This window comes from Tribolium madens, unplaced genomic scaffold, assembly GCF_015345945.1.
Source record: "Tribolium madens isolate multiple individuals breed KSU strain unplaced genomic scaffold, Tmad_KSU_1.1 Scaffold_1;HRSCAF=32;Tcas5.2_LG8, whole genome shotgun sequence".
Taxonomy (NCBI): Eukaryota; Metazoa; Arthropoda; class Insecta; order Coleoptera; family Tenebrionidae; genus Tribolium; species Tribolium madens.
In genome coordinates this window covers 10,342,853-10,364,127 of record NW_025400984.1, presented here as the reverse complement: position 1 = coordinate 10,364,127, position 21,275 = coordinate 10,342,853, and the positions used below count along the sequence as shown (strand labels likewise).

Below are 21,275 nucleotides of genomic sequence, written 5' to 3'. Positions count from 1 at the left end.
AAAGTTGTTTTGTGCAAAAAGTAGTCAGAATTCCGAAAATGAAAGCCGGAATTTAATCTTTAAAGACTAAATTTTCAAAAAATAATGAAAAATTCAGGATAAAACATCGAAATTCACAAATTGATTTCGAGTTTTGAAGTTAGAATTCCAAAAAATAAACACGAAATTTGATGTTTCTCAAAACGAATTTAACAAAATCAGAATTTCAGAGTACTACATCAAAATTCACAGGTTTGAAGTCTGAATTTTGAGTTTTAAAATTGGAATTCTGGAAAATAAACAGGAAATTTGATGATTTTGGAAACTGAATTTTCAAAATAATACTCGGTATTTCAAGAGAGAATATTAAAATTCGCAGATTTTCTGAATTCTCAGTTCTAAAATTAGAATTCAAAAAATAGAAACAAAACAAGTCTGTATTTCTAAAATAATATTAGAATTTCAGAACGCTACCTCAAAATTCACAGATTTTAAGTCAGAATTTGGAATTTTATAGTTAGCATTTCGAAAATGAAAGACGAAATTTGATGTTTTTAGACTGAATTTTCTGGACAGAATGTCAAAATTCACAAACTTTTCAGAATTTGGAGTTCTAAAGTTAGAATTCCAAAAATGGGGACAAAAATTCATGTTTTTAAAACTGAATTTCTAAAAAAATTATCAAAATTTTAGGACAGAATTTTCAAAAAAATCATAATTTCAGAACACTTCGTCAAAATTCACAAGTTTGAAAATAGAATTTTGAGTTTTAAAGTTAGAATTTAGAATTTAAATACAAAATTTAATGTTTAAAAAACACATTGTCTGAATTTTTGGTCAAAATGTCAAAATTATTATTTTCTGACAAATGAAAAAAATTAAAAAAAAACATAAATATTTGAAATTTTTGATAAACTTTATACGAATTTCTCTGACCCAATTTTCCGTTTTTTGGTGTCAAACAAAAAATGAAGAGTGTCTTTTTCAATGATTTATAACATATTTTTTTTCACATTTTTTTGAAATGTAACTCAATTTATAAAAAAAAAATTGACGAATTTTTGAGAAAATCAACTCGATTTTTTTCAGCCGACCACATAAATGACTCACTACCGTCCCAAATAACCCTCAATTTCCCAATTCCTGGGCGAATCGCCTGTCTCGAGCCAAAAATGTTCAAATTTTTGTAAATCGGGCTACGCCTCTGTCTAGGGAAACAGTCAAAACATTCAAATTACCTTGGCGTTGGGTACAAAACGGAATGCGTCCGTGGTGTTAAATATAGCCGCATGTTTCTTTTATTTAGACGTAGTTTTGTACACATTTGAGATGGGTTCAATGTAACTAATTTACTGCCAAACTCGTTTTTATAATATATTTTAATAGAACGTGAGAACTAATCCATTCAAAGTTGGCCGAGACGACACGTCAATCATTTTATGACATTTGACATTTGTCATTTGTTCCAGTTGGGATTTTTCACTTATTATAGTGTCAGCACTGGTGAATTAAACCCAGCAGGCCCTGTACCAATCGACTCCATTTTCATTTATCGACCCGACAAACGAATCGAAATATGGAGGTTCCTCCTGTATATGATGTTACACGCAGGGTGAGTTTTATTACAAATTCAAGTCACGTGACCACATTATCCAATCGAATTAATGGCTTCCATCCTGTTTTCTTGTCAACTCGATTTATTAATTTAACGTTTCCTGTCCCTAATTGGTGTTTATTTTTCTCAACAGTTGGCTGCACTTGGGCTTCAATTTGGTCGTCCAACTGTTGGTAGGCCTGCCCCTCGAAATGGTGCACGGCTCGGGTCGTGTGGCCTTGATCTACATGGCGGGCGTCGTCGCCGGCTCATTGGGCACTTCCGTCTTCGACACCGACGTCTACCTCGTGGGGGCCTCTGGGGGCGTCTACGCCCTCTTGGCGGCCCACCTCGCCAACGTCCTCCTCAACTACAATAACATGCAATGCGGGATTTTGCGTCTATTTGGCATCCTCGCCATCGGTGGGGTTGGCAACACTATTTGACATTTTAATGACAGTTGACATTTCAGCCTCCTGTGATGTGGGTTACGCCATCTATTCGCGGTATGCCGCCGAAGTGATGGGGCCGCCGGTGTCGTACGTGGCGCATCTCACGGGGGCCCTAGCGGGGCTCACGATCGGATTGCTTGTCTTGAAGAATTTCGAACAGAAGTTGCACGAGCAGCTCCTGTGGTGGGTGGCGTTGGGGGTGTACGCCGCCTGCACGATTTTCGCGATTCTTTTCAATGTTATGAACCCCACGGTGGAGGCGGTGGAGAATTTGGGGGATGGGGTCAACAGTCAGTATGTGTATAATAGGTTCGGGGTATAGCCCCCTTGTTTCATTTCGCTCTGAGGTTTATTCACTACATTTTTACCCACATAGCCATTCCAGACCTGTTACAATACTAATACGAGAAGAGTAAATCTCAGAGGGGCCACTCTGTATATAGTTTTTTTGTACATATTTATATTTATTTAATATTCTAGACCAAAGACTGAAATGAATAAATTCGAATGATTTATTAATGTTTAGTTGTGAGGAAATTATTGTCAAATTCAGCATTTATCAAGTTCCTAAAACAATTCAAAGCAGGAGTGAGCAGAAACCAACAATTCCATTATTCACTTGACAATAATTTCTGGTTTATTTCACTTTCAGTTCATTTTTCTGAGTGATATTATCAAACTAGTCATAAAATTATTTAAGTATAAGCCTACCAAAGAAAGTGCTAGTTAATTCTATTTACACAATAATGTATTCGAAGCCTTATAGGTAGACGATTTTTCAATGTATATCACAAAGAAAATTGTATTTTTTTACACTCAGGTAGACCACTATTCACTGATACATTTCTAACGAAAAAAAAATAGAACTGATGGGTATTTCTTTTTATAATACCTTTATTCCATTTTTGTTTTGTTATTATTGTCACACAAAACGCCCAAACTTCCAAAAATAGTAATAAATTATTCAATTGTCAATGACTTTTAATGCACCCTTCTGAAATTGTCATGTAAACGTAGCGCGAAAATAAGCCTTTCATAAATTGACATGTAAACGTAGTAAATCAATAAATTGGATAAATCGACAAAAGTGGTGTCCTAAACGCCCTCCACTTTCAACAAAGCATAAACATGTAAAAATGCGAAGCTTTACTCAAGAAAAGCAATAAAATAACTATTCTACAAAAGCGACTTTCGCTCTTACCGTATTTCGAAAGTCACAAAATTTAAAAAAAATTAATAAATCGGGATGATTTTTAGCAAATACAAACCAGGGCAATTAAGTGATTTTTTTTTGGTTTAGTTTTGTAAAAATGTAAAATAACTACGTTTCTATTTCAAAATGTCTTAAAATACCCAAAAAAGGCAAAAAATGTTAATTTTGAACTAATTTGAAAAATTTTTAGAAAAAAATTGACGTTTCTGGATGAAAAACGTTTGAAAACGACCGAAAAAGGCAAAAATGTATAATTTTTGACTTGGTAATATTTCGAACTCCGTATTCACCCTAACTTGGTGATTTTTCAACTTGTTTTTGTCGAAAAACTTTGCTAATATGCCTGAAAAAAAAAACAAAAATTATGTAGTAAAAATAAAAAACCCCCAAACTTCCAAAAATAGTAATAAATTATTCAATTGTCAGTGACTTTTAATGCACCCTTCTGAAGTTGCCATGTAAACGTACCCCGAAAATAAGCCTTTCATAAATTGGCATGTAAACGAAGTAAATCAATAAATTGGATAAATTGACAAAAGTGGAGTCCTAAATGCCTCACACTTTCAACGAAACATTAAACATGTAAAAAATGTGAATCTTTAATCAAAAAATGCACAAAAAGCAATGAAAAAACTATTCTACACAAGCGACTTTCGCACTTACCGTATTTCGAATATCACAAAGCTTCAAAACAAATTTTAAATCGGGATGATTTTTAAGGTCTTTCGACACTGGCAAATACACAAACCAGGGCAATTTACCCCAAGGGGCCCACACGTGTAAAACCAGCGTCTAACACAAAATACTGGGGTTAGGGTACGTTCATTGGTGTCGCAGATGGCGCCACTTTGAACATAAAAAATTAAATTTAAGTTAAAAATTATGAAAACAACTCAAATGGACATAAAAAAAGTCTCAGTGCCACTCTGGTGTGTGTACATTTTTTATTAATAATCTTTTATTGAGTTTCAACCGGAAACGGAAACGCGGAAACGTCAAATTCAAATTTTTGCCTGTCATTTGAAACGGTCACGCATTTAGACTATTTCTTGCAAAAATCGCCCCAAATGGCAGCTACAGCGCTCCGAAAACCGGTGATTCCCAAAGATGACGTAAGAAAATGATCAATTTACATAAATAATCCAATTTTATCAAAAATTTCAGTCAGATGACGATAAAGAATTGCAAATCGAGCTCAAGGGCCTAGTCGACCGAATCACGGTAAGTTTTCAGTTCAAAAACCTCAAAAACTATGAAAATATATACAGGGTGACGAATCAAAACTGGTCAGTGTCTCTCTCGACATGTTAAAATACTTGATACGGACCTCAACCTCGTCCATGACGTCGGTCCCCAAGCCCCTCAAATACCTCGCCCCCTATTACGGCCCCCTTCGCGATAAGTGCGACTCGATGAAAGACAGCCCCTTGAAGAAGAACCTCTCCGATATTGTGTCAGTTTTGTCGATGGGGGCCATCGACGGGGCTGTGAAACGCGACTACGACTGTCTCAAGTATTGTCTCCAAGGCACGATGGAGAACATCGGCGATTGGGGCCACGAATACATCCGCCAGCTCGAAACCGAAATCGTCAAACAATGGGTGATGTGCGAGAACAACTACAAGACTTTGAGCCCCCTTGTAAAAGAAATCATGAGGTTTAACTGCACCCATCATGACGCAATACAAGGCTGCGATCTTCTAATGGAAATTAATCAAATGTACATGCTTTTCGATTACGTCACGAAGGAAAACTACAAGCCAATTTGCTTGTATTTGGCTTCTTGTGCCAAATACGTGGACGAACTCGAAAGCAAAAAAATACTGAAACTCATTTCACAATTTTATTATCTGTTTGGGGAACATTGTCGATGTTTAATCGTCGCAATACAGATTAAAGACTCTGTTTTGATCGAGAAACTCTTCAATACGTGCACTGATAAGTAAATCTAGTAAGCGTTGTTTTATATGTCAAATTTTGACGTTTTTGTAGGATCACACTGTATCAAATGGCGTTCATATGCGCCCGACATCTCTATCCAATCGAATTCAGTCTGGATGATGATGATACAAGGAGCATCCTCGAAAATAGTCACTTGAGTCACTATTTTTTGAGTTTTGTACGAGAGGTTAGTGAGAAATTCAAATTTCCCGCGCTGTATTTTTCGCGCCAAATTCAAATTTCTCGTGCTTTGGTTTGATTTAATAGAGTTGAAATTGTTGATTCACGCTAAAATTACGACAATTTCAAATTTTCTAGCTTAATTTATTGTTGAAAATTAAAATTTCCGATAAAAATTAAACTTAAACCGGGCAAAAATGACACCATTTTTGACCTAATTTAGTGGTTTTTTGGTTTATCTTTGGCAAAATGTTAAATAAAACGTGTAAAAACACCCAAAAACGGCAAAAATGTCACTTTCAAACTAATTTGATAATAACCTACCCGTTTCTGACTGAAAAACGTTTGAAAACGACCGAAAAAGACAAAAATGTGTTATTTTTGACTTGGTAATATTTCGAATTAGTTTATCAAAATTTTGAAAAAAAACTCCATATTCAACTTGATGATTTTTCAGCTTGTTTTTAGTGAAATTTTGCAAAAAAATTTTGCTAGAATGCCCGAAAAAACAAAAATTTTGTAATTTTCCACTTAATTTGAAGCACCGATTTTCGATGAAAATTTTCGAAATAAATTGCTTTCGAAATCCGCTTGAACCATCGGAAAAATAAAAAAAATAGAATAAAAAAAATTAAATGTATAAACAGCGATTTCAAATTTCCCGTTTTGTGTTTTTGGCACCAAATTCAAATTTCTTGTGATTTAGTTTGATTTAATGGAGTTGAAATTGTTCGAAAACGTTGATTCCCGCTAAAATTACGACAGTTTCATATTTCCTAGCATAAATCATCCATTTTCTTGGTTAATTTGCAGTTGAAAATTGAAATTTTCGATAAATTAAACTTAAACGGTCGAAAAAAGGCAAAAATGTCAACATTTTTGTCATAATTTAGTGATTTTTTGGTTTATTATTGACAAAATCTTGTTAAATGATTGCGTTTCTTATTAAGAACGTGTTAAAGCACCCAAAAAAAACAAAAAATGTCACTTTCGAATTAGTTTGATAATTTTTTATCTATTTTTGATAAAAACATTCCGATAAAATTGGCGTTTTTGACTGAAAAACGTTTGAAAACGACCGAAAAAGACAAAAATATGTTATTTTTGACATGTTAATATTTCGAATTAGTTTATCAAAGTTTTGAAAAAAAAACGTCAACTCTATTCAACTTGGTGATTTTTCAGCTTTTTTTTGGCAAAATTTTGCGAAATAATTTCGTTTTTGTCGAAAAATCTTGCTAAGACGCATTAAAAAAACAAAAATTATTTATTTTCCACCTAAAGATTTTTGCACTAATTTTTGATGAAAATTTGCTTTCGAAATCTGCTTAAACCTTCGGACAATTAAAAATAAAGAAAATAAAATGTAGAAGAAGCAATTTCAAATTTCCCGCTTTGTATTTTTGGCACTGAATTCAAAATTTTCTTGCTTTCGCTTGGAGTTGAAATCGTGTGAAAACGTTGACAATCCGTAAAATTACAACAATTTCAATTTTTTAGCTTAAATCATCCATTTTCTTGTCTAATTCGTTGTTGTAATTTGAAATTTCCGAAGAAAGTTAATTAAACCTTTGAAAAAGACATAATTTTTGACCTAATTTAGTGATTATTTTTTGGTTAATTTTTGGAAAATAACTATGTTTTTGTTTTAAAATTTCTTAAAATACTCCAAAAAATGCAAAAAACGTTAATTTCGAACTAATTTGAAAAATTTTCTATAAAATTGTCAGACAAAAAATGACGTTTTTGATGAAAAACGTTTGCAAACGACAGAAAAAAGGCAAAAATGTGTTATTTTTGACTTAATATGGTGATATTTTTATATTATCTTGTCAAAATTAAAAAAAACGTCAACTCCTTGACCTAACTTTGTGATTTTTAGTTTGTTTTTGACATATCTTTCAAAGTAATTGCATTTTTATCGAAAAATCTTACTAAAACGTTCGAAAAAAAACAAAAATAATATAATTTATGACCTAATTCTTTACTTTATTCGTGATATTTCGGTTCAGTTTAGTGAAATCTCAAAAAAAAAACACTATAATTTTTTTACTCAAAATCTGCTTAAACACTTAAACAAAAAAAATTAATAACATAATATAAAATAAAACGTAACTACAGCAGTGTTAAATTTCCTAACTTAAATAATCTTAATTTCCTGTTGAAATTCCAATCTTCCAGCTCAAATCACCCATTTTCTTGCTTGAAATTTGAAATTTCCGCTAAAAATTCAAATTTCCCACTTTGTATTTTGGCGCCAAATTCAAATTTTCCTTGCTTTAGCTCGATATAATGGAGCCGAAATCGCCCGAAGACGTGTACAAAACCTGGCTTGAGCCTGTAACTCTTCGTCAGAGTGTCCTCGGGGAAAAACTGGATAGTGCCCGTCAAAATTTGGCCTCTTCTTTCGTCAACGGTTTCGTCAATGCTGCTTTTGGCACTGATAAACTTTTGACAACCGATGATGGCAATAAATGGATCTATAGAAACAAAGATGTTGGCATGTTGAGTGCCACTGCAGCTCTAGGTTTATTATATCTGTGGGATGTAGATGGTGGTTTAACCCCCATTGATAAATATCTATACACCAGTGATGATAATATCAAAGCTGGGGCGTTACTAGCCCTTGGAATAGTCAATTGTCGTATTAGAAATGACTGTGATCCAGCTCTTGCCCTATTGGGTGATTATGTAGGGAGTGGCAGTGAGGAGTTGCAAGTTGGGGCGGTGCTAGGCATTGGATTGGCGTATGCCGGAAGTGGGCGGAGCGACGTCTTAAATCTCCTCCTACCGGTGATACAGACTTCGAAATCGGTTAAAACTTTGGGCGTGACGAGTCTTGCATGCGGATTGGTCAGTCTCGGAATGAATAATAACGAATTATCCGATATTATCATAACAAAAATGCTCGAATCGAATGGATTGGATGTTTTAAAGAGTCCGTTTATGTTATTGGCGGGATTGGGCGTGGCTTTGTCCTATTTTGGTACTAAAGATGCAATTGAAGTGCCGACAATTGTAGCGGAAGTGTTTGAAGAGCCGTTTCGGACCATTTTTCAGACAATGCTACAGATGTGTGCTTATGCCGGAAGTGGGGATGTTTTAATAATTCAAGAATTGTTGCGATTGGTTGAGGAAAAAGTCGAAGTACCGGAAATACAAACAAAAGATAAGAAAAAGAACGATTGGGATTATTATATGGGGAAGGCTGTGGCCGTTTTAGCGGTTGCTGCGATTTCCAAAGGTGAAGAAATCGGGTCAGAAATGATACAAAGAATTTTCGGTCAAATATCACGATATGGTGAACCTTCGGTACGAAGAGCCGTCCCATTGGCTATAGCTTTGACATCTGTCAGTGATCCACAGCCGACTATAATCAACGTTTTAACGAAATATTCGCATGATGTTGATGATGATGTTGCTTGTAACGCCATTTTTGGGTTAGGTTATGTCGGTGCTGGGACTAATAATGCCCGTCTTGCAGTCACCTTACGTCAATTAGCTTTGTACCATGCCAAAAACCCATTTCAATTGTTTATGGTACGGATCGCACAAGGACTTGTCCATATGGGTAAAGGTACCATGACTTTGAACCCATTACACACCGATCGTCAATTGTTGGATCCAGTCGCAATGGCTGGTGAGTTTCATTATTTGGTAACCAATGTTGTGATTATTTCTTTTAGGGATTTTAATTCCGTTAGTGTGTCTACTTAAGCCACATTCGTTGATTTTGGGACGTTGTCATTACTTGTTGTATTGTTTAGCGGCGGCCATGCAACCAAGATGGCTGTTGACACTTGATGATAATTTGAATTCGGTTTCGGTGACTGTTCGTGTGGGTCAAGCTGTGGATACAGTAGGAAAAGCAGGTGAACCTAAAACAATCGCGGGGATTCACACACATACAACACCGGTTTTGTTGTGCGCCAATGAAAGGGCAGAGTTGGCAAATGGGGAGTTTGAATCAGCAGCGCCTGCACTTGATGGGATTTGTGTCTTGAAAAAGCTTGAATAAAGTTTTGATGTTCTAATTCGTTTTCTGATAAAATGACATATAATAATAGTTCGGTGTGAGGTTGTCATGTAGACATGACATGACGCCATTTTAACTTACCGTGTCAACGTAGTAATTTTGAAAATTGTTAATTTAATTCGATTTTTCGATTTCAACTGTTGTTTTTTTTTGTGGGGATGGACAAGAATTTAGTGTTTGGTTATTTTATTACCCAAAAATTGGGTCTAATTCTTGAAAAAGCTTGAATAAATAAATTTTGGTGTTCTAATTAGTTTTTTGCTAAAATGACATATAATAGTCCGGTGCCAGGTTGCCATGTAGACATGACATGACGCCATTTTAACTTACCGTGTAAACGTAGTAATTTTAAAAATTGTCAATTTAATACGAATTTACGCTTTCAACTGTTGTTTTTTTGGTGGTGGTAGACAAGAATTGAGTGTTTGGTTATTTTATTACCCAAAATTGGGTTTAATTGAACAATTTGAGGTTAGGGTACGTTCCGAAACGTATCACCAAAAAACTAGCAATGAGACAAGTGGGTCCCGAAACGGTCTTTTTAGCCCCCCCACACATTCTCAACTCCGCTGAGCCCATTATATCGTCGCTTTGGTCGTCGAAATACGACGCTTCCTCGAACCATTTTTCATAAAATGGGGTGTCGACTCTTAGGGCTGTTACCATGTCTGGTACTTGTCCACTGCAGCCTCGTGTTGTTTCATTACCGAAATAAACCGCAACCATTGCTGTGTTGCAAATAATGGGCATGCCGGTATTGAGCCCGCAAGGCCCCTTTGGGGGCACCGGTTTCAAGCAGAGGAAGTCTTTGTGACACCCTGTGGTAATTACAGTTAGGGAAATTTGTCCTTTATCAATTCTCTTCCTCGATTGGTTAAAATTGTCAATGAAAAACCAGGACCAGACTGGCATTGTACAGTTGGTATAAGTTGGGGGAATTTGGGGGAAACCCAGATTGACGTTTCGCAAATCCAAGGTGAATTTGAAGTCTTTGGTGACTCGGACTAGAGCCACGTCGGTGGTGATGTCACCAGGTTGGTGGTCTGGGTGCAACAAGACCCATTCGATGGTATGGGTGAGGAGGGTTGAGGAGGTGAGGGGAAGGGGGATATAGGGTTGCGCCACTATTTCATATATCTTGGTCCTGTAATGTCCAATCGATGAGGCTTTGGTTATGACCCATCGTCGGTTCAAAATGGTCCCTGAACAAATCAACAATGATGTTGTGGAGAAATCCGAATCGTTGTAAATGCGAACTTTTGATTTATTTTTGTATTTAAAGAGGACAACATAGGAGTAGTAGCCAGGGGGGATGGGGTCGCCATTGTTATTTTTGATGGATTTTGTGATTTCAGGGTCTTTAATAAGTGTTTCAGGATCATCGGAAGGCTGAACTGGAAAAAATTGGGCAAATGGGGGTTTTGAGGGTAACAAAAGGGCTATACTTGACTCTGCAGCACTTAAAATTATCATCAAATTCAGTAAAACTGTTTTCAAGGACATTTCGTATTTATGACAGTTGTTTGACAATTGCCTTTACGCGGGAAATTTGAACACAAACGAGAAATTTGTAAATTTATTTACACAAAATCTATACAAAAACAAAATACACCTGTATATACACGTTGCAACGAAAACATTATGTACAATAAATAAATAATATGTCAACCAAGACTAGGAATTGGAGATTTTTGCACTTTCGTTCAATTTCACAGAAATCAAACGACACTTCTGATTAAACTTTTATTATATGTAGAAAAAATTAGTTATGATGTTGAGCTTTCCGTTTCCTATTTGCCAACATATCATAGAATGGATTATGACTGATACTTTGCTTCAACCTTTGCATCCATTCATTCTTCTCATCTTCACTACTCGCCGACATTCTATATACAGTGTGTTTCCCTTCAACCACCTTCCCTTCCGAATCCGTCTTACAAGCCTTGATGAAATCAGCGCCCCCACTCGCATACAACTCGAAACAGTGCTGTTTTTGTCTATCTGTACACTCCCTCACCGATATATTCTCCAATGGGATTATTCCTCGCGGCTCTTTATCCGTCGTATACTCGAAATAATACAAACAATTATCGTTCAAGATAAACCACCGCCTCTTCCAACTCTTGTACCGCCCCCCTTGCTTCCACAGCCACCCCTCCTTATCCGGATTGAAAAACGTATGCATCAAGTCGTTCCCATCATCCTCAGGGATCTTAAACGGCTCCGCCTTGATACTGTCATACAAACCCTAAAGTCACAAAAAAAAAAACGAATTTAGTATATAATATATGTATAAACACAAATTTAATGCCCTCGCCTCACCTCGGTTAGGCTTAAAAAAGTTATTTTTTTATACCTACCACAAGTAATTCTCGTGGCAAATCTTGACCTTGGTTAATCCCCCGATTCATGTTAATAAATTGCTCAATCGTTGGCTTATCTTTCACACTAGGATTATGTAAACTCGTGTTAAGCATTATTATTGCGAATGATAACACATAACAAGTGTCCGAATTTTCAAAAATGTTGTTCTCCCCCTGGCAATCACAATAACGCTTTGCAAAACACTCCATCATTCGATCGATTTTTTGGGCCTCACCGGGCAAACGGAAGCTCCACAGGAATTGCCTGAAACAAACAAAAAATTTCAACAAACACCCTGTATATTTACATATAGGGTGTTTCATTTTTATTGTTGAAATTGAAACAGGTAATAGAAAATGCAATTATAAGACAAAAATTCCCTATAAACATGTATTAAAAAATTTGATATAAAAGAGCTACCATCTGAAAGTCATAAAGCATACATCTTTTTTTCTCAATATCTCGGAAACCATTATAGATAAAAGTACGAAATTTGGTACAGCTGATACCGGCTATACACCTAACCGAATTCACAAAACAAATCAGGGGCGTCGCAAACTGGGAGTGATATATGGCAATATTACATACCTCAATGCCTGGACTAGTATGAGATCGGTAAAATCGTGCAGATCCACAAACGCTTGCAATACTTTTTCATTAAAATCGTTTTTCTCTCCCAAATAATCACCAATTGCTGTTTTATTTAATCCTTCGCCTTTGTGCAAAAACTGTGCTACACTTTCGGCCGTATTCTGTAATAATCCTTTTTCAATCAGGTACTCGATGCCTTTTTTTGGATCCATATTGAATTTTTTTCGTCCAATTGACATCATTTTGGTCTTGTTACTGTTTTTGCCATCTTCGCCCGAATCAAGCGACTCCATTTCGGACACGACCTCCACCAATTCATCTTTGAGGTGCTACCAACACGAAAAAACAAAACTAAATTAAAAATTCACAACATCAAGTGTATGTGTGTGTGTCAACAAGCAAATTTTCAATTTTTTAAACCGTTAAAATATTCAAACCGTGTTTACATCGACACAACATGCAAATATGTCGTTTTTTTCAAGCAATGACAGGAAATTTCAAACGTCTGCCTGGCATATGACCGACTTTTCGAATTAAAAAAACGTTCAATCTAGTCGGCGTGGCTTAGAAAAATGAAATTAATCGAAATTACCGAAATAATCAAGTACGTAAATATCAATTGTGTCAATTTTTTCATCAAATATTTTACCAACTTAAAGTTTAATCAAGTCGGCGATTTTTATCACCTGTCACTTAATCTTCCGAAAAATTCCAAATTACTGAAATAATCAAGTACGTAAATGTCAATTGCGTCAATTTTTGCATCAACTGTTTTCGATAAATTAATAACACAAATATTTTTCTTATTCGAGGTTATGTCGGGTCACGTGATTAATTTGTCGACCTTTGTAACTAGCAGGTGTTTTCCTTAATTTCCAATTATTAAATATGTGTGACCTTGACCCGACCTTCACGAGGTCATTTTCTGAGAAAATTATCAATGCGATAATTGATTGTGACATTTGAACGGAAAAAAAAAAAAACAAAAGTGATTATCCCGGTCATAGCCACCTACAATCAGACTACTGGCGCGTCTACAAAACAATTTTTAATCGCCTACTAATCACAATTTGATGCGTTTTTAACAAACAAAAGCAAAAACAATCTAGCATCATCTCAAAAAAAAACTATATCTTACCCCAGACGAACACGAGCAACAACAAGGGAACAAACCGTAAACAATGTACGAGGCACATACACGCACACACGAACACATCAGTGGAGCCAACTAAATAACAACAATAAAAAAAGTTAAACAACAAAATGAAAAATTTAAATGTTCGTCGTGTGAATGCACTTCACGGATTGGTGGAATTGATTTTAAAAAGCGACAAACTAATTAGGTTACGTCATGTCCTCAACGTAACAAAATAAATCATCGATTTAGACGAAAAAAAAATAAAAATTACGTAAATTTAATGACCCGAGCAGCTGTGATCGCAACAAGGACATTTTTGCGCACAAGACAGGTGCAACGAGGAATTTGAAAAATTACAGTAAAATGTGCAGGTGGCTGCGACAACGACACGTATATTATGAAAGTTACAAATTTTAAAAAACAGCCTGTATAAATAAACATTTTTAAATAATGTTTTTCTCAATTAAAGTGACCAGTGATTGAAATCACGGCCACCTTGATGCTAAATTATCATTTTACAATTTTATGAAATTTGGTCCACTCTGTATTAAAATCAAGTTTCATTGATTATTAAACTGCTCAAGTTTTAATATACCGGGTGAATCAAGTTTTATCTACACACAAAAAAAAAACACCTACTAATTAAACTTAAATTGGGATAATTAAAAACCAATATTTATTAATACAATGTGTTTCAAAATGATTTTCATCTCGTCGCCTATGGAATTTCTTTACATATAATTTTTTTTGTTCCGCTCTACTCGTTTTTGTACCAGATATGTAGTTCTGTGAACAGTGACAGCTGTCAATCAAAATACAAACATTTACTTTTTCGTAATGACTAAAGCTCCATTTTTATTTTACATAGAAATAAAAAAAAAGCAATTAGAAGAAAATCATTTTGAAACACCTTGTAGAAACATGACAGCAATAAGATTATATCTTTATCTCATTAAGACAATAATTTGACAACACTGTAGTATAATGAGCTACTTTAGTGCCGATTTTGGACTCTTTACCGACAATTTTATGTAATTATAGTGAAAAAATATAATTTAAAGTTAACCATAAATTAATACAGGATGTCCCAGCGAGTTGGTAAAGTCCAATATTGACATTTAAACGATGAAATTTTAAAACATGTATATCGGAAATTGATAGATGCTAATCTAAATTATTTTCAACTATACAGCGTGTCTCAAAAATAAGTTACAATATAAACTTGTGTTTTTTTAAATGATACATCATGTTTCTTAGCGTTTTTTGATGTGGATTTTTATGACAATGTTTTAAGCTAAACTTTTATTGGTCGATTTTGCTTAGTTTTGAAAATAAGACGTTTTTTTTTGACAAAAACATGCACTTTTTGAAAATTTAGTACACAAAAACTAAGAAATCTAGAAATATTATTTTTTTACTACTGCAAAGAAGAAGGTACAAGCTATAAGGTTGTAACATTTTTTTACTGTGTTGCATTTGCAAAGATAAAAAAATGAAGGCGTTTGTTAAAAGTTCAATAACTTACAAAATTTAAATGAAACACCCTATTTATTGTTTTTGCATTTAAAAGATTATTAAATTGTCTTTCTAAAATTATTTACTTTAAGGTGTTTATAATCAATAACTAAAATGATATTTAACGTTTAACATTAAAAAAAAAATACTATTTTAATTTTAGGCAATGAACTAGATTAGTATCTATCAATTTCCCATATACATGTTTTAAAATATTATCGTTTAAAGGTTAATATTGGACTTTACCAACTCGCTGGGACAGCCTGTATAATGATCAAAATGACTAATTAAATTTTTAGGAAATACATATGTTGTTTATTTTTAATAAGCATAAATTATGATAAAAATTCTTAAACAAAAAAACTTCTAATGATGATGGTTTTTCACAATTTATGATATTTCTCATAACGACCATAGTTTTTTCTTATTACTTTTTATTTATTTACTAACTGACATCTCGGTAGGCGTTGAGAATGTAAACCAACTTTAATTGTTTAATAAAAATGACATTTCAGTTCAATTCTGTCAAAAAAATAATAACATATCCTATTTATCCAAAAAAAATGCATATTTTGGTTGAAGTTTTGGTGAATATTGAAAAAAACGTAGAACAGACAAAAAAAATAAGCGAAAAAACCTTTTAAAAAACTACAAATGTCACAAATTGTGAAATAGACGTTTTTTTCAAACAGTGCGTGCAATCGTACAAAGATAAACAACCTAGAACTGTCAAAGTTGCCATCTTAATTTTCATGACCTACCGAGATGTCAATCACTTTGAAACGCTCTATATGTTCATTTCTTACAATATTTATTGAAGAAATAAATATAGAACAAAGCAAAGTTAGAAATCAATTTAGTTTAAAGACATGTTTAAGAGGTGCAGATAAAATTTGTTACTCGAAAAAAAAATCGCAGCCAAAATGTCTCAAATTACCCAAAAAAAAACCCCAAAAGTCTCATTTTTTCCCTACCGTTGTCCTATACGTGGCCAAAGTGGCCAAATCCCATGCACTTTTCGACGTCGCATCATTCTTGTGATTTTTCCCTTTTTTCGTACGTTTCAACGAGGAAAACCAATTGGCGACATTATGTGTCGTACTAGTCACTGAACCTTTACGTTCACGATTCAAAGTCGAGTACTGCATTTGGATTAAAAACACACACTGATTGAAACGAAGAGAAAAACACAAACAACACTTAGTATTATTTAACACACGACGATTTCATCTTGACACTTGAAATTTATTTGACAATTCTGTAAAAAAAATCAATTTGTTTTTGACAATCACGGACATTATCTGCTCATTTAGTCAATTGAAACGAAACGAGTTAAATAAAAGTAATAGCTGTGCTATTTTTAGCCCAATTTGGTGCGCGTGGCAGACATAACCTCACTTATCGCAAATTTGACGTGTGAGACAAAGATGCATCAATACCAAACGTGATCGGATGAACAAGGAGCGAAAATACTTTCTCTTAACAAAAAAAAAAAAATATTTATTATTCCGCATTCCGTATCGTCGTAGGGTAAAAACGCGTCGACCGTCTGCTGACCTTTCCCCCTGTTATCGATCACTCTCCTTCACTCTAGATAATCCAATTGCGAATTGTTGATTATTTTTAGTTGTGTGTGACATTAAATCAACACAGTTGAGCGGCGAGGAGTTTATTTTCGATCGAACTTCACATTGTATTATTAGATTGATGCAGAAACGGGAGTTATTTTTAAAATGAAACCAAGTCTTGCCAAATTTGAGATGCGGAAGACGATTAAAACTAATAAAAGAATGCGAAAACATACCATAAAAAATGTAAATATGGCGATTAGTCACCAGAATTGTTTTGACAAAATAAAAAATTATGTATAAATACCGATTTGAAAAAAGTCCATTAGTGATCTTTAGATGATAAAATTAAAAAAAAAATTATATTTGACATTGATAGATACTAATCTAGTACATCGCCTAAAATTATTTTCAACCATACAGTATGTCCCAAAGTTGCAATACAAACTAGTGTTTTTTAAATGAAATTGATAAAATAAATGTAGATTTTTATGACAATGTTTTTAAACTTTTATTGGTCGATTTTGCTTAGTTTTAAATATAAGACGGTTTTTTTGACAAAAACATGCACTTAGACATCTAGAAATATTTTTTTACTACCGCAAAGAAGAAAGTACAGTCTATATAGTTGTAATATTTTTTTAGTGTGTTGCATTTGCAAAGATAAAAAATGTTAAAAGTTCAATAACTTAAAAAATTCAAATGAAACACCCTATTTATTGTTTTTGCATTTAAAAGATTATTAAATTGTCTTTCTAAAATTATTTACTTTTAGGTGTTTATAATCAATCACTAAAATGATATTTAACGTTTAACATTAAAAAAAAATTACTATTGTTTCAGTAGCCAAAAAGTGCACAGTTTATTATTATTTATTATTATTTTTAGAATAAAATAATTCGAATTTCAGTATTTATAACGACTTACAATCTCTGGAAAAGTGATCCGTGGTGGAATTACTATGGTTGCCATACTATCAACAATGCTCAGATATTGATAATCATTGTTGCTACAATTAATATTGGATGTTAAATATCTTTTCACTTATCAATTCTATACATTAAAAGTTTATTTTTTTAGATAGACAATTTATTAATCTACTAAATGCAAAAATAAAAAAAAGGATGTTCCATTTAAAATTTTTAAGTTATTTAACTTTTAACAAACTTCTTCATTTTTTAATCTTTACAAATGCAAAACAATAAAAAATTGCTACAGCTTTAAATTATGTACTTTCTTCTTTGCAGAAGTAAGAAATAATTTGTTCTAGCTGCCTTAGTTTTTGTGTAATAAATTCTTAAAAAGTGCATGTTTTCGTCAAAAAAAACCGTCTTATTTCTAAAAGTAAGCAAAATCGACTAATAAAAGTTTAGCGTAAAAACATTGCTTTAAAAGGCTACATCCAAAAATGCAAAGAAACATACGGTGTTTCTTTTAAAAAAACACAAGTTTGTATCGTAACTTTTTTTTTGGGACATGCTGTATGGTTGAAAATAATTTTACGTGATGCACTAGATTAGTATCTATCAATGTCCTACACATTTTTTTTTATTACCATTTTTAAAGGTCACTAATGGACTTTTTCAACACCCTGTATGTCCCCTCAACTTGGCTACAAGTGTGCAAAAATTCACTTTTGTAGTGTTGGTAAAAGCCGAGTTATATGACATTTTCCAATTTTGGGGTCACCCTGTATGATGGGGAATTTTGTGATGGATGAAAAAAATTCGTTACAAACAATTCTCAAGATTACAATTTAATCTAAATAAACGTCATTTCTGAGATAACACCATTTTTCCCTTATCAAATTATCAAAAATTCATGAACCATCAATGTCAACAACCACAATTTCCGCTTTTTGGTGAACATTTCTCAAAATTTATTATATTATTTACGACATACGTCGTCGTTTCACCTCGGGCAAGGCAGACCACTATCGAGTTACTCAATTAGGTTTATTAAATTATATAAAAAAGGGTGGATGATCGATTTTGTTTGGTGATTTTTACCAAGTGATGAAAATGTGGCAACACTGTAATGACTGAAAAAAAAATGACTCACTTGATTATTAACCGAATTAGAGGCGAGAAAATGGTTGGAATTCCGGTTTCCGGAAAAAATATCTTACGTCAAATTAAACCGGTCAATTAATTAGTCATCGCAAAAAATAAATCAAGTGACATAACTAAACAAGCAGACAATATCCGATCAAAAAATCACCAAAAATCCCATTTTATTACCAACTTTTCGCACTAGAAACAACAGAATATCACAATATTAAGGCACGAACAGTATCTTATCACACGCACACTGCGATCCTTCCTACGCGCTTATTCGAGCAAAACTGAGACGAGAAAAGCGACTCGATATGTTTCGCACTTGATCGACCTTCCCGATCAAAATACCGAAAACAGTGTTGTTATGACAAGAGGATGAAAATTTGCACCCGATTTGAATTTTCCGGTCTAGAATATCGCTTCCGTTTCCATGTGATAAGAGAACTGCATCCGTTTTTGCGATAAGACTGTCGAAAAATTACGAATAATTCGATTTTATTCTGTATTAATCGAGAAAATTTGATTTTATTTATGTTCAAGAACAAGAATTTGAATATGACCTTTAGGACAACGGATCAAGGGTGGCCGTGTGGGAGGACAGGAGTCACTCAAAAATTAAAAATAAACTTATTTTATTTACAGACAGTTGGCCATGGTGATTGATGAATTGTAAATAAAATTTTCAAAAAATTAAGTTGGCCTTGATAGGAAATATACAGGGTGACCTAACGAGTTAGTAGTCTTTTAAACGATAATACAGAAGGGTTATAAATGATTTTCATCTACCCAGCTTTGGAATTTTTTTGCATGTAAGTTTATTTGTGCCGCTCTACTTTTTTGAAAGCTCTAGTTCTGTCACTTATTAATTAAAATTAAATAGTTGTTAATTAAACTTTTATTGTTTCAACTAATTTCCAATAATAATTGATAATAATGTATACTTTGGAAGAAAAGTTTATTTTCGAAGTGGACGCTTATTAAACTGCGATTTTCTAATTTTGAGTTAAAATAAGTAGGTACCCCTATTTTCGTAAAGCGGCATATTTTATTTTACATGGAAAATTCAAAGCTGGCTAGATGAAAATCATTTCTAACCACTTTGTACATGTTTTAAAATTTCATCGTTTAAAGGTCAAAACTGGACTTTACCAACGCGCTGGGACAGCCTGTATGTCTACTTGTCAAAAATAATTTTCGTGTTTTTTTCTAAAGTCATTTGAATTACTTTCAAATTAGTAAAATAAGGCTTACAACCACAAGAAAAAAATCATTTCTCAATCAATTTTTCACATTTCTATTATAAAATATTGCTAATCACAGAAACCCAGCCGTCCAAGACAAACAAAAGTTTCACAAACAAAAAAAACACGATTTCGACTAATTTTTCTACATCAAATCTAATCGAAACATTTGACCTACTTCCGAAATAAATTAAGCAATTGAACGACTTCCGTCAATTAAATCGATCTGATGAAAGAAACATTTAAATCTTTCGTTACTTTTCCTTCCAAGCGACAATTTATGTGTCATTTTGAAACAGGTGGCGCTATTATGGCTGACTTTTCGAACTACTTTGTTATTTATGTCACAAACTCGAAATAGCTGGCTGGGAATAACTGTCGTAAATCTCTCAATAGTCACCCTGTATGTTGCCATATCGGAAACAGAAATTAAATCAGGGATAGCTGTGACCACCATTTTTAACAAAATCGAATCGTGCACTGGGAAAAGAAAAACAAAGTCACCGTTGCGGTGCCATTGTCCTGTCAATAATATCTCCACGCCTACTTGAATATTTCAATTTTAACTAATAATGGGGGCTATGGGGGTAATTAGATCGTCATTGTCGTGTCGCTTTCCTGCAGAGAAAGACGTCAAATGCTTCGGTGCAAAAACCGGGTCATTAAATACCCACGAGTACGTTTCCGGTGTTTATAAACAACAGTAAAATAAAATGCAAACACGATTTCGAAATTTTTCTAGGCTGATTAATTACCAACACAATAACTCCTCATTCTCTAGGTTTTTCGGGTTACTCACCTGGATTTGCAACAAAAGCTCAGTCTTTCGACGCCGGATGTCGATGAGGACTTTTTGCTGCTCGGGAGATAAATCTGAAAGGGGAAAACCCAATTACAAACAATAAGAGAAAAACAATTCGAATACGGACCTGATATACTGAACGGTTCCTGGGTGTGTGCAATTGTTCCCATTATAAATAAAATTCACTTTTTAATACCCTACTAACATAACGGACCTAATTCAAACACAAATAAACATATTTTTGATTAAAATAAATATTTTTCACTGATAACAAAACGCCATTTTGAATCGTCAGCGTAACGGTTTGACAATGACAGTAGTGCGCATGCGCGCATTGCACAACTTGAACTACTTTTGACTTTTTATCGCCCCTTTTACGATTTTTTAATGTTATCACTCAAGTAAACAGGAAAAATACACCGCGGTTGTGACCAAAATTGCGTTCCAGTTGAGATTAAACCGACTTGAGCCCCAAACTTGCAGTAGCTCATTCGTACCACAACCAGACCTAATCTCATTTTATTCATTTACGGGTGTTTTTAATTAATTTAAGACAATTATCACGTTTTAAACGTTAAAGTGTGCCAATTGGACCGTCATTTTG

The 21,275-nt window shown here is 33.8% G+C and overlaps 5 protein-coding genes across 11 annotated transcripts in view; 2 read left to right on the top strand and 3 right to left on the bottom strand.

Annotated features, from left to right (window-relative positions):
* The window catches only part of LOC123003607 (protein rhomboid-like), a 45,558-nt gene extending 42,558 nt beyond the window's left edge, over positions 1-3,000 (top strand). For all 3 annotated transcript variants that reach the window (XM_044396475.1, XM_044396474.1, XM_044396476.1), the window contains 3 exons: positions 1,449-1,591; positions 1,728-1,996; positions 2,046-3,000. In XM_044396475.1, coding sequence (XP_044252410.1) covers positions 1,449-1,591; positions 1,728-1,996; positions 2,046-2,347 — 714 coding nt within the window. In that variant the 3' untranslated portion in view covers positions 2,348-3,000. The remainder of the gene's footprint in view (positions 1-1,448; positions 1,592-1,727; positions 1,997-2,045) is intronic.
* Positions 1-3,939, bottom strand: part of LOC123003606 (exocyst complex component 7) — a 49,506-nt gene extending 45,567 nt beyond the window's left edge. The window contains exon 1 of the mRNA XM_044396473.1: positions 3,902-3,939. The gene's annotated coding sequence lies outside the window, so the exon portion shown is untranslated. The remainder of the gene's footprint in view (positions 1-3,901) is intronic.
* Positions 3,940-4,238: 299 nt separating this feature from the next.
* LOC123003604 (26S proteasome non-ATPase regulatory subunit 2-like) lies at positions 4,239-9,393 on the top strand. Its single transcript, XM_044396469.1, has 6 exons — positions 4,239-4,350; positions 4,403-4,459; positions 4,507-5,180; positions 5,231-5,366; positions 7,643-8,999; positions 9,046-9,393. The coding sequence occupies exons 1-6, from the start codon at positions 4,306-4,308 to the stop codon at positions 9,375-9,377; spliced, it is 2,601 nt and encodes an 866-aa protein (XP_044252404.1). The 5' UTR covers positions 4,239-4,305; the 3' UTR covers positions 9,378-9,393.
* LOC123003612 (serine protease 38-like) lies at positions 7,486-10,925 on the bottom strand. Its single transcript, XM_044396488.1, has 2 exons — positions 10,841-10,925; positions 7,486-10,789 (listed from the first exon to the last, which is right to left on the bottom strand). Exons 1-2 carry the CDS (start codon positions 10,896-10,898, stop codon positions 9,849-9,851), a joined length of 999 nt encoding a protein of 332 aa, XP_044252423.1. The 5' UTR covers positions 10,899-10,925; the 3' UTR covers positions 7,486-9,848.
* Positions 10,926-10,957: 32 nt separating this feature from the next.
* On the bottom strand, positions 10,958-20,974 carry LOC123003610 (cytohesin-1). 5 transcript variants are annotated; one of them, XM_044396478.1, is made up of 6 exons: positions 20,799-20,974; positions 20,669-20,742; positions 13,489-13,578; positions 12,348-12,679; positions 11,756-12,023; positions 10,958-11,643 (listed from the first exon to the last, which is right to left on the bottom strand). In XM_044396478.1, the coding sequence occupies exons 1-6, from the start codon at positions 20,839-20,841 to the stop codon at positions 11,158-11,160; spliced, it is 1,293 nt and encodes a 430-aa protein (XP_044252413.1). In that variant the 5' UTR covers positions 20,842-20,974; the 3' UTR covers positions 10,958-11,157. The 5 variants fall into 5 exon arrangements, with proteins under 5 accessions (XP_044252413.1, XP_044252418.1, XP_044252414.1 ...); XM_044396483.1 differs by lacking the exon at positions 13,489-13,578; XM_044396479.1 differs by lacking the exons at positions 13,489-13,578; positions 20,669-20,742; positions 20,799-20,974 and adding exons at positions 15,978-16,261; positions 18,812-18,912.
* Positions 20,975-21,275: the final 301 nt, after the last annotated feature.